At 35.9% G+C, this 14,035-nt stretch overlaps 1 protein-coding gene across 1 annotated transcript in view; it reads right to left on the reverse strand.

Moving 5' to 3' along the window:
• Positions 1–263: 263 nt before the first annotated feature.
• The window catches only part of LOC128702709 (dystrobrevin beta), a 56,970-nt gene continuing 43,198 nt past the window's right edge, over positions 264–14,035 (reverse strand). Inside the window, exons 16-18 of the mRNA XM_070091710.1 lie at positions 9,121–9,168; positions 2,959–3,095; positions 264–1,657 (exon numbers count right to left, since the gene is read on the reverse strand). Of these exons, the coding sequence (XP_069947811.1) occupies positions 1,532–1,657; positions 2,959–3,095; positions 9,121–9,168 (311 nt within the window). The 3' untranslated portion in view covers positions 264–1,531. The remainder of the gene's footprint in view (positions 1,658–2,958; positions 3,096–9,120; positions 9,169–14,035) is intronic.

Consider the following 14,035-nt stretch of genomic DNA (forward strand, 5'->3'; position numbering starts at 1 on the left):
CTCATACATTTCGTACTGATAAAAAAAATCAAGAAAGAGACACACTTAAGATACCTGATATCCCAACAGTACAAATATATATATATATACGATTTTGCTGTCTGGTAAATCCTTCATATATTCAGGAAATTATACATAAAGCACAATAGTTTGTCCCTTTAAATGTATATTGTCAATAAATGCGTAAAATTCTTTTTTTAATTAAACCAACCTTGTTTTTTTTTTTAGCAAATTTTGTATCATATCTATGATTCTTAATTAAAAATTAGGATAAGAAGACACACTATGGAGAACAAGTTTTATTGGCGCTACATTTCACTCAGGGAAGAGCTTTATCAAGTTATGATGAATCTGCGCCATGAGCGAAACGTTGACCCAATAAAAGTTTGCTCCACGTATAGCCTTTATACACATAATTCTCGGCATCACGTCTCTACAACCAAAACAAATGTTACATGTGCACAAACATTGTAAAATGTTACATGTACACAAACATCGTAAAATGTTACATGTGCACAAACATCGTAAAATGTTACATGTGCACAAACATCGCGAAATGTGATTTTCTTTCCACTACTTTGTCCCAGCTGAATTCACCCCCATGGAAGCTTTAGTTTCTCACAACACTAACATGTGCTTTTAGTGCAAAATAACTATTTTTTAATTGAAATTACTATAATATACACATTGTAGTTGACACTAATTGGAGATTTGATTAACCTCTGCAGTACATCAATTTACTGATATCATTTTGGAGGGGGGTAATATCAGACAATATGCAGCACTGTGCTCCCAGGTGAATACATTAATGCAGTAATAATGCAGTAATAATGCATTGGGTTGATCCTTGCCTGAAGGAAAACTACAAAAGAGTCTACATAACTCAAGAACTGTATGCCCAAGAAGAAATCAAATCTGTTTTAAATAATTATGTTGATGGCAAACTGACGGTAATGCAATTATATTTTTAAACATATAATTTACAGCATATATTCTAGTGCAATACATACAAACACTTTTTTCATATATCAGTCATTCACGAAACTACTTAATTTTTATTAATGAGTATTTTTTTTTTTACAGTTTCATTAAACTGTACTGATGCTGTTTAGGGGGGATGATGTTGTTCTACTGTAAGAAATACGACTGTTGCATTGGACTTATTAGCTTGAAAGCTTTTCTTTAATTGATATGTCATCATTTCTTACACTATCTCATACGTCCTGTCTGCCAACCTCCTTTTATAGACAAGTCCGAAAACGCAAAGTCAAGACGAACAGGTGTCACCAGGCAGAGTTGGTGCTGCTGACTGGTGCAAGGCGACTAGGAGGTGTAAAGAAGAGTCATGCAGGGTAACATTTTTATATTAGGCCACGTTTCTTTCAGAAGCTTCATTAAGTCTTGATAAAGCTCACTTTAGAGCGGAACGTCCCGAACAAAGCCTTTTTTTTCTGCCTTATGTCTCTTTATAGAGATGATGATCTTGTTCTTGCAACTCTGCCGGAGATGTGTGATATACCTTGCTTGTGTTCTACCTGTTGACCCATCCCATCCCAGCTTCTTCCCAGTCTGGTGTGTTGCTTTCTTTTCTTGGAATAGAGTCATCTTGTTCATTGCCTACCAAGCTCTTGCGCCATTTGTTGCTCTCTATTCCACCCTGTAAATTAAACCATTAGTGTCATTATCATGATCTCTCACATGTCGATTAAAACAAGTAGTTTTTCTTGAGGCAAGATGATTAAATAGCCATATATTATTAAATTAAAAGGACAATATTAAACCATACCCAATAACAAAATATTAAAAACAGGGCTATACGAAAACTGACCAGTTAGCCACAAAGAGGAAAATACATATCGGCGAGGTTTGTCGGAAAGTTTTCAATGAACCAAGACAGTTTTAGTAGAGGCTAGTCAGGAATGCTAATTTCATGAGATGCCAAAGTATACAGAGGGGAAAAAATTGTGATTCTAAGAGTTGGTTCTAATCACAAAGGTCTTAGGGGAAAGTAATCGCCGTGACAAGTGAAAGTAATCGCCGTGACAAGTGAAAGTACGACTAAGCCCGTGAAGAAAAATTTTAATATATTTGATAAGAAATTAATAGGGTAATGGAAAAATTCACCAGGTCTTGCAAGAGGTGGCATAACAACAGTAGTGAAAGTCACAAGGAAAAATTTCCCAGACTGCTAAACACACAAACAGAAGTTTTAAGCTTCAGTTATTTATTAACAGAGCTGTCAACAGACACAGCGGGGTTTAGTACCAAAAATTTTTGCAATGACTCGACTCTCTGGGTCTAACTTATTATATAACAAACCCACCCTACATACTAAAACCTTACATACCCAGAAACATTATCATCATTATGTATTTACCGCAAAATATTTCAATATAAGGAATTCAAATTATTGTTTGTTAATGTCTCCAGACCACAGGTAAACACAGTGAAAAGAGCTTGTATGATCCCATGTATTAAATACCACGAACGAGTGGTATTTAATAACACTGCGACTAGCCGGGGGATCGAACCCGTATTGTTTTAGCTCTCCTCATGGTGAACGAAAATTCACGACGTTCTAACCCACAGGACCATACAATCCTACAAGAATCACAAGAATGCCTCTTTCAATTAGCAGTTGTAGGTTCACGAAACGCATATTCCCTGGATAGTAATGACCTATATAATAACAAAACGTAAATTTAAAATCAATAAAGTTAAGCACGGAACTCGATAGCAGTCTATAAGTAATGTCAATGTAATGACACAGGAACAGATGAGAGAAAACTTTGAGAGAGAGAAAAAAACATTCCTTAGAAAGTAGACATCGGAAAATTAAGAAAAAAATTGTCAATAATCAATGTCTGAACTGTTTTATTTTTTTATTTATTGAAGACTACAAGACCAGCTCACAGGTGGTGTAAGAATGTATCAGTCCAGTGTAGGTCATCCCCTCACCTGTGTGTTAGGTAGAGACGCGTCTCCACTAGCTTTGCGGATATGGAGATGAGATAACGGGCCCTCATCTTCACTGTAAGTCCCATCTGTTATGCTATGCCATGCTGGGCTTTCATATAAGCCCTTGAAGTCGTAGTCTGTAAACAATGAGGTAATTTATGCTCCATAAACTTCAGTATGAACATTGTACACATCAGATTAATTTTTTCCCCTTTCTGAAAACATCCCTCGTGACAGTTACCAATATTAACTGAGTTTCTTCCAGTATTAAATAAGATGAAATTATTTCAGTATTTCAGGTGCCATAATAACAAAGTCTGGCTCTTTAGCAGAATATATTTCAAAATGTATTACAGTTCTCAAAAAAATATTAAACAATAAGCAGAGTCTACTGTGTATGTATCACTTCCTGTAGCACTGTGATGCAAGCAGACAATGAACATAACTTATTACATAAGCAGGAATACTGCAACACAATAAACACTTTTGTGTTTGTTTATTTATATATTCAGTATATTAATCTACCATTTTAACAACAAACATGTTATTTAAGAAAGTTACAGATCATTTACATTTGTAACAATAATATTTTTTTTAATATTTTAGATTCTGCGGTGAACATCTTTAATTAATGCTGATATTTTGTTTAATAATAAAAAATAATCCATGTGAAAAATTACTAGTATCCATTAAATTTCAATAGTCACAATTTTCTGTACACTTTTTTTCCTCTAAACAATACTTAACCATAACTGGAAGGATTGAAACGAGTTGAAATAATTCCGTACATAAAAATAAATTCTCAGTAGTCAACAAAGTATTAGAGTCTATGTTGAGTATAACGTAAACATCCACTGGAATAAAGTGCAGATAAGAGAGGCTGCGAAATCTACAACCAGGCACTAAGACAGCTCAAAGCGCTTCACTTCCTGTTGCTATGTTGTTGCTCATTGACTCTACCTTGCCTAAGAAGTGAAAAAGAAAATCCAAGCCTCCTGAAATTCCTAGGCAGATTAACTTATCATGAAAGCACAGTCCTATGTGAAATTATAGTACTTAAACTCACATAAATAAAAGCGAAAGGAAAGCATGGTGGATGAGCTATAAAAATAATTACTGTGATCTGAAGGTGCAGGATTAAATGCCAAGACTAGCTGTGAAGGAATATTACACACCATCACAGGAAAAACAAATCCAAAGCAAGTGTAGCCATGCTGACAAAATTGTGGTCCGAGGAAGACCACAGTCACCAGGCCAAAGATAAACAGAAAATGGAAAATATCTGGAGTAGGGATTGATATATCTGGCCATTTAAAGAGATATCAGATAACAAAAAGGGATTTGATCAACAATCAGTTGTGTAGTTATTGAATATAGACACTTAAAACATCCTTATAAAGGAAGCAAAAATGAAAGTAAACACTTACATGAAAGTCATTCTTAAAATGAATGACCTTTCAATCATGTACGAGATCTTACTGATTGAGCTGAAGTTCACTGCATAAGTTGGCAGCAAAACCTTCAAAATAAACGAAAAAAAAAGAGGAAAAATAACAATCTGAGGGCAAAAAATATATTCACAGCAAGAAAGAAATTGTTTTACCTGTTACACTTACCACTTTTGCTCACTAAACCTGGAAAATCTGCAAACTCAAATCCTTCTTACTCATTTACAGTCCTGTATATCACAAAACGCCTAAATAAAAAAAAAAAAGAGCTCCTAGAGTAAGCTGGAACAATGGCTGTTAAAATATACAAACAGGATTTCTATTACCTTAGCACTTGAGCAGGTCGCAGTGGGTTTACAGTCCTAATTCATATACTGTATATTTATAACTGATATACCTCGTTCCTTAAACTATACCTTCCCACAGCATCAGATATCCAATGATATCTGGGTGGACGGAGCACCAGTGATTTTATCCTTTGTCTATGAGGTACTGACTTGATCAAATCTTTAGCCCATAACTTGAAAACTAAGGCCGGTATTCTAACAACTTCTCTACAAAAAACTAAAGATTAATAAATTTTGGACAATTGCTAATAACTTTCATGCGATGATAATACTGCAGATAAACACAAATTTAAAAATACAACTACGTATAATTTTTTAGCAAGGTAGAGGACCAATAGCAGAATGTTTTTAGTGCCCAGGCATAGCAAAAAAATATATACTATAGTACTTTTGATATTCCATTTTCTATGCATAAAAACGCCCAGCCTGAGTCTTCAGTAAATATGAAGCATTTAATATTACAAAAACCATCTGAAAAAGCAAGTCATGCTGGTCACCTTTGAATAAGTACCTACCGTTTTTACTGTAAACTTAAAACCATTTACTAATATTTACATGCTTTAAAGTGCTCATACCCTGAGTAGAAATGCGGTGCAGAAATACAGGCATGTTTGTATTAACTCTTATTAATTAGTGAGGGTCACCTACTGTACGTGTACTGTACTTTTGTACCAGGATAAAGATGTGGTGATAAAAAATAGAGTGGAACTATAATAAAGGATGAGGAATGTCAGGAAAAGAGAACCAGTGGTTCTACACTTCAGGATGAGAAAAGTTTGTTTCACAAGCTGATAATGATCCTGTCGTACATTCTCTTAATGTACACGTAGGAGATCGTACTCTTCTTCTACGACTAAATTTTGGAACAAAAACTCATTGATGAAACCTAATTTATTCCCGTCATACATTTGCATCTAGCAGTTTGTTGACATAAGTGAAAACTGACTGGTAGATTGTTCAAGGGTTAAGCATTAAAGTGAACAGAAGTAACTGTTCCTAGATCACAATCATACAGGAATAAAAGGTCTACCTATGCCTTTACCTTCCTTAAACTAGTTTAAAGTCCAAACAGTCAGTTTTAAGGGATGAGGAATCCAGCAACAACATATCACTGTGCCCAAAAGGAAGTATAAGAACTTTGCAGAATCTTTAGCATGGTCACCAACGTTTTTTATTGTGTATTACTACTTTTTTTTGGCGTTTAATTTTAGCACATTTCCCACCAAAGCCGGGTGACTCTAAAGACTCATTTCCTCAATCGTCTTTCAAGAAGATGGGCATAACACTGTACTGTTTGTGCCACCGAGGCCCCTCACATCGACAGCAAATGAACCTAGGTATCGATCTGAGTGTTGGGTGAAAATTTATGCTCGAGCATAGACCTCGGATAGCAGTGATTTCAGTGCGTCTGACCCGAAGGAAATACACTAAGACTGCATCATTTTCGCCCATCCTTCAGATTGTTGTCACTGTACTACACATTATGCACCCACTTTCAGGATGGATCTTCAAATCCTTCTTTTAACCATTACCCCAAAAGCGACTCTCCATCTAGCCTGAAGCTTCCTAATGACTTCGAAAACTTTTCTTCAACATTTTGAATTATACCTTCCCCCCCCCTAATAAAAAGAAACCCTCACCATCTTCTAATTTCTTTACCTCTTAGTCTGTACATAAGATTCACACCACATATTAATCTTAAATACGATATTTCTGCTCCTACTATCTATAACAACATACAATGACTGGTCCACACACCCACTCAAAAGTATCTCCACCACTGCGCTCTGATGCTGACATCTCAACGCTCCTTTCCACTCGTCTATTCCGATTCAGCTCGTCTCTAATATATGAATTACCGACACACACACACTCACTCCCAGATATTTAAGAATATTCACTTTCTCCATACGCTTTTTCCCTCCAGTCTGACACGTAATATTTAATTCACTTTCAACTTCCTACCTTGCACATCCTCCAATGGGTTTAGCATTTCTTGTGAAAATAATAATAATAATAATAATAATAATAATAATAATAATAATAATAATAATAATAATAATAATAATAATAACAATAATAATAATAATAATAATACACCTCCCCCCCAAACTCCGCCTCTAACCTCAACAGTTTCTCTTGGGTACACGAAAGTTATCACGACCTATGAACACATTAAACACCTTGCATGGAACCATATTTGTTAAGTATAAATAAAACACTTAAGCACTAAATGGGCGAATGTTATTAATTTAGATTTTTTTTCAGAATGCGCCAAGAGGATACGCAAACGTAAATAATGTACCAAAAGAAGTTAAGATTGCCAATTAAGCATAAAAATGGGCGAAATAAAGAAGAGATTCTTCTCAAATGAATGTAGAGAACAAGTGGAAGGATTTCAATGACTATATAGAGGAAAACTCGTGGTGAAGGAAGCGAGACTAACCGGCAGATATTGTATAAAAAAAGAGGGGGAGGGAGGGGTCACTTTAGGAGAGAAAAGCATACCACATCTCGCTCTGAGTAACGTGATTAAGCTCTACTAAGAGCGAGAGAACGACGTCCCTTAACAAACCACGGTACGGGTGGGGATGGAACTCGCGGCAAGTGAGTCGTAAAATTCCAGGCCAGCGCGTGAGCCACACCTGTACTCTGGTTTGTTTGCAATCGTATCATTACGATTTCGTGAGTCATAACTTCCCTAAGTATCTGCTCTGCATATAATGGATTTGTATCATGTTAAATGCAGAGATATCTTGCAGTTGACACACCACCAACACAGGTGTTTATACATGCACACATAATATACACAGATGTTTATATTCTCAGCTATAAGTCGACCATTTTTACATCCATAAAAAAAGGATCCCAGTCACGTTCCCATTTTATGCCCGACATATGACAAATTCCAATTAAAAAAATAAAAAAAATATGTAATTATCACTATCATTGCGGTAAAAAATTATTATACTGTACCCAGATTGTGATTACAGTAAAATATTCATATTTTATTCAGTCGTAGCATAACAAAAAAAATATAATACGTTATTTCTTTCTCCATTTAATTATGCTAAAAGTTCTGAGAAATATAATCATTAAAATTATTTCTTTATTACTGCTAATTTTATTATAATTATTATAATTATTATTATTATTATTACTTTTATTGTTGTTGGTGGAATTGCTGTTATTTTAATCATAAGGAAGCACTAAATACGTATGGGTCACACAGTTCGTGGGGAATGGGAGGAAATCAGGTTTATGGGGAAGGATGGCTCAAATTTCTTGGATGCAGAGCCCTTCACCAGCAACAAGGCATGTAAGAATGATTCCGACTCTGGTAATACTTTATGTCTCCCCAGTACCTACGACAAGTGTTCATGGCTTCTGGTAACACTTCATGTGTCTCCATTAGTGCCTTCGTCAAGTGTTCAAGGTTTCTGGTAACACTTCATGTGTCTCCCCAGTACCTACGACAAGTGTTCATGGCTTCTGGTAACACTTCATGTGTCTCCATTAGTGCCTTCGTCAAGTGTTCAAGGTTTCTGGTAACACTTCATGTGTCTCCCCAGTACCTACGACAAGTGTTCATGTCTTCTGGTGACACTTCTTGTGTTAGTCAGGTCTATGGAAAAAGTACGGTGCTTTGCTGCCATTGAAGGGCTCGTGGTTCATGGAATTGGAGCTATCCCCCCTCCTTGGATCAGTCCAGTTTACCTCCCATTTCCCAAGCACTGCATGAATGCAGTTATATGTTAAACGTACTACTACTGCTGCTGCTTCTAATAATAATAATAATATTAATAATAATAATAATAATAATAATAATAATAATAATAATAATAATAATAATAATAATAATAATAATAATAATAATAATATAATAGTAATAATAATAATAATAATAATAATAATAATAATAATAATAATAATAATAATAATAATAATAATAATAATAATTAAAACGAGTTCCTGGACCCCAATCACTTGCCTCGACTTATGGCTGGAATTTGCAGTTCTCACGTTACCATGCATTCATAATATATTTAAATAATTTTAACAAATTATAGACATTAATGATGGCAAAACAAAAAAAAATTGAGAGTTATTTGTGGAATCAAATTTGATATTGTACATTTGTACATGAACTGTAATCTAATAAAATGATAACTAAAAAAATATATTTTGACTTTTGAAAAAGTGATCATACAGCACTTCAGAGGAAATATTAATTCTGAGCATTAGTACCACACGAGAGTTAAGAGTAGAATTTTTTTTACATTAAATATACAAATGAAAAATAGCAAAGTGACACAATATATCTCTCTTTTTTTTTTTTGAGCCAAGGATTTTGTTAAGTAACTTACCTCGCTCAGGTAGCTGACGGCTTAGCAGCAAGTCATCATCTGAACTTTCTGTAATTTCATATATTATTTAATATACGTGTGCTAAAATGGTTATAGATGTGGAATATTTAACAAGTTATGCTTTCACACGTTTATGTTAACCTATGAAGAGAAATAAGTGGAACGGGAAAGAATATATAAAAAATATCTGTATTCCTTATAACGTCTGCTTTTTTATACTCTATTGTTTTTTTAACCAGATGATTGTTTGTTTTCTTTCATAGTCTAAGCATTTCTCTGCAACAGAAACCAACGCCTTGTTTGCTGCAAAGACCTTAATCTATTATTTTACATTAAATATTGCTGTTACACTACGTTCATTATGATAGCGATTTTTTGGTGTATTGAATTTTAAGAGGCACGTAAGTCCCCCTGTCTTCTAATAACATTTTAATTTTTCCACTATAATCTTCCTTGTTCATAATTACTACCGCATTTGCTCTTTCTGGCAAGGTAAAGTTCAGGATCTTTCTTTAATTCATGGTATAACTCAACAAATCTTTGATGACAGTTGTGTTACAGAGGTGTGAGCTGTGTAGCACAACTGTCCTCAAAGATTTGTTAAGTTATACCATGAATTAAGGAAAGATCCTGGACTTCACGCTACGAAACAAAGCAAATGCGATAATAATTATGAACAAGATAGATTATAGTGGACAAATGAACATGATATTAGAAGACTGAGGAACTTATGTGCCTCTTAAGTCTGTCTACTACACGAGGGACAATGAGGTCTCAGATGGGATGACTCATGAGAAACTGATCGGGAAACGTCAGATCTTAGGAGGAATAAAATGCAAATTATTTCAGTGGATGAAAGATTTCTTGTTTAAATAAAAACAACAACAGTAATATGAGGTAAAATGTCAAAGCGGAGTGCCACAGGGATCACTGTTTGCCCCACTAATGTTTCTGATTTGTCCGAACTACTTGCCAGAAAAAAAATAAAATCTATGAACATGTTTGCCATGATGCAAATGTCAAAAAAAAAAAAAAAAAAAAAAAGTAGATCTATGTTCGGAGTTGAAGAGTTAAGGCAGAAAATAAAGATGGCTGTGTATGAAGGGACAAAATAAAACAGGCCTTTATTATAACGAGGTTTCACTCCTGGGAAGTTACATTGCACCTCCCGTGGGAAACCTTATACACCTACCATCCGGCTTACGACCGAGTTCGGTTCCGAGAAACCGGTCGTAAGTCGAAATGGTCGTAAGTCGAACTTTACTACTGAATATCAACAAAACATTTTTGTAATGACTTTATTTTATTGTTTTATTTTGGTATTTCATAATATAGGCTTACTCTCTCTTTTATGAGTGTTTTGATCCAATTGTGGGTTCGTTGCATCGCACGCCGAGAATGACTCTGTCTCTAAAAGAAGATCTGCCGACCGAAGAAGCGGAATAATGAATAACTGATAAAATTCAATGTAGGTGAATGAAAAGAGAGTTAAAACAGGCCTTATGAAGAATATAGAAGAAATATAGAAGAAAGATAGATGAACCTAGGAGTCACCAATAACAAAAAGATTGTCACTGGACGATCACATAAATAAAGTAGCGACAATTCCTGCTTCGCTGACCAATTTTAAAATAGCCTTCGGATACACAAATAATCCGCACATAAAAGATAGAAACTTAAGACGACGTTTCGGCTCGTGTGACTTTGTAAATGGTCCAAGACGTCGTTGTAAGCTTCTCTCTTGACTCATGAAATTGTAATGGCACAATTGCAAACAAACCATACCAGGGGCGGGGTTAGAACCCGCGATCAGAGAGTCTCAAAACTCCAGACCGTCGCGTTAGCCACTGAACCAGCTAGCTTCAATAAGATTCATCCAACTAGATATATTTCTACACCATAGGAAAGTTAGCATAGGCACCACTGTGACCACACATGCAAGTTTTTACAGACGAATCTCCAGCTAGCATGGCCGTGATGAACTCTAGCTCAAGTCCCCTCAAAGCCGTGAATATGACTCACGAAATCGTAATGACACGATTGCAAAAAAAACATACCGCATACCACAGTGGTAGCCTATGCTAACCTTCCTATGGTGTATAAATATACCTAGTCAGATGAATCTTATTGTGGCTAGCTGGCCCAGTGGCTAACGCGACAGTCTGGAGTTTTGAGACTCTATGATCGCGGGTTCTAACCCCGCCCGTGGTATGGTAAGCTTCTCTCTTCTATGTACAAGTTATTTGTGTATTGTTGCAGTCACTGTATTGTGTCGTTTTGTTATTTATAACCGTCGGAATTATGGATGGAGAAATACTAAACTTTTCATAACATACGTCAGAAGAAAATTCTGGCAAACAAGGAAACCCTTGTTAATAATTTAGAAGAACCTGCCTAGTATGGGCTAACAGGCCTACTGCAATGTTCCTCCTTTCTTATGTGCTTAAATTAGAATGTATCGGAGTGGGAGAGTGCAGTTCCAACTTACCTTAAGACAGATCCTCCTGTCTCACATTTTCTTAAAAAATTACGTGTATACACTATTTTCTAATTTATTTTCGTCTTTTTTTCTCGAGTGAAACGTAGTTTGTAGTGATCATTAAGTCTTGTACATTGTAAAAAAAAAGGATAGCCAACTAATAAGCCCCATTTAATTGATATGTTAAAAGTTATCTTATAAAAATCTGTCAAAATGATGAGTCACGGACGTTATTTACATTAGTCGTATTTACTGATTTTTTCTGTGAGAAACAACGAAAGTTGATGCTAAAAAAAAAGCGCATCACTACTTCGTGGTGCTGTTAAGGTTAAATTTTCTCAAAGCTACAACAGAAAATATGTTAACTTCTCACAAGAAAAAAAATTTTTTTGCAAAGCTGAAAAATATATTAAATTTCTAGGCATAGTTAATATGGGAATGAAGAAATATTATTCTGTCCTCGGGAATTCTATCAAAAATAATGTCATTCCTTTAATGTAATGCGACCCATCCCAATTCCTTTTAAATGTTGTATGTATACTTAGTTATACCAAATCATTTCTCATTTCTTCACTTTTTATTTAATTATTTGCTTTTCGGGAAACACAATCATGCCATATATGCCTTCAATATATCAATATATAATTAGTAAAAATTACAAAAGATTATTTAATTGAAAATAATTACAGTTCTTTATATTTAGAAATTTGGAAATATGAAGTACTGTACAATAAAGTATGAGAATATCACAGTTATATTTTGCCCACTTGGCCTTATTAAGAAATCGAATTAAAATGATCTAAAGTGAACTCCCTCTTATCCAGATACTGGGCGACTGGAGTAATACATGTAACAAACTAATTTCCATTCAATAATGGAGGTTTACTTAAAAACCTTCAACTGGAAAGAAATACTCTGCTATTAAACCAGTTTTGCACTGATGAAGATAAATATAAAAGTTTTTTAAAATCAATGAAGTCATGAGCAAGATATTTCACAGTTACTTTCCTCGCCATCAAGAGTACTTGTGACAGACCGAGTTTATAATTAACCTTTCTAAGCCAGTATCAATGTACTCTGAGAAAAGTAGTAAATTAGTTACAGACTTTCATTTACGATTTTGCAGAGAACATTTACACAAAGTTATGTTTGTGGTTACGTCTAGTGGATTAACCAGCTCTGTGATGAGCTGCGCTTGTACTCCATCGTGACGTCCTCGCAGAACGTAACGAGAACGATGCAGTTGATTTATTAACATATGACTGCAAAATTAATGGTCCCGAGAGTTATTGCTGACAGTGACTACCCTGGAGTGCTCATCTCTCAGTGCCTGAGTTGTAGTTTAATGTCTGGGGATGGTTTTATCATCGCTGATAATTATATTGACTGCCCCAGCTGCGTTGCCTTTTCCGTTCATTTTTGCTAAATTGTACTTAATCTTTCTCGCTATTAGTGGTTCTTTTCTGGTATCTGCCTCGGCGACTTCTCTGTTGATGGGACAGCTCTAGGAACGTTACACACGGCTCTGATGGTTGATGAGGCTAGTGATTTTCCACCTCTTGATGGTACCGCTCAACGTACGTTGCCAAACAGAAGTATGTTGCGCCATGTCCTAACGGTGCCTCGGGCTTCTGATTTGCCGGACCTTCCATCCACCTGCCTCAAAAGTTCTGAATTTTTCTGAAGCATGTAGACGAGGCGTTTTAAGGATGTGAGTAAGGTTCCCTCTTACAGAACTTTTGATTGCCAACAGGGTATCCACAATTTATTAGATTGCGTATATGTGGCCTTCAGCTGCTTGCAGGGGCCGTGGGCTGCTGTTCGCGGGGGTTAGATGTGACCCAGAGCACATGTGTGAGTGAATAAGGTCGTCGTTATTACATAGCGCACTATATTGTCGACGCACGATCTTAGCACTGATGGGCTAGCTCCAGCGTCACTCATCCCTCATTCTGTTAAGCAAACTTGTGTTGGTGTGGGGGAAAGGGACACGGGTGTGTGATGTGTGTGTGTGTGTGTGTGTGTGTGTGTGTGTGTGTGTGTGTGTGTGTGTGTGTGTGTGTGTGTGTGTGTGTGTGTGTGTGTGTGTGTGTGTGTGTGTGTGTGTGTGTGTGTGTGTGTGTGTGTGTGTGTGTGTGTGTGTGTGTGTGTGTGTGTGTGTGTGTGTGTGTGTGTGTGTGTGTGTGTGTGTGTGTGTGTGTGTGTGTGTGTGTGTGTGTGTGTGTGTGTGTGTGTGTGTGTGTGTGTGTGTGTGTGTGTGTGTGTGTGTGTGTGTGTGTACTCACCTATGTGTGTGTGAATGTTTCTGGGGCAAGAAGAAAAAATAAGTGAGATTCCTACAGAGGTGAGGCAAATGAAATCATTGGAGTGTGATGACTGGCTGGTTTGTGGTGGTGAGTTGTAAGAGCTACGCAACACGTTGACTGATAAGTTCTG

The sequence above is a fragment of the Cherax quadricarinatus genome, chromosome 37, assembly GCF_038502225.1.
Source record: "Cherax quadricarinatus isolate ZL_2023a chromosome 37, ASM3850222v1, whole genome shotgun sequence".
Lineage (NCBI taxonomy): Eukaryota > Metazoa > Arthropoda > Malacostraca > Decapoda > Parastacidae > Cherax > Cherax quadricarinatus.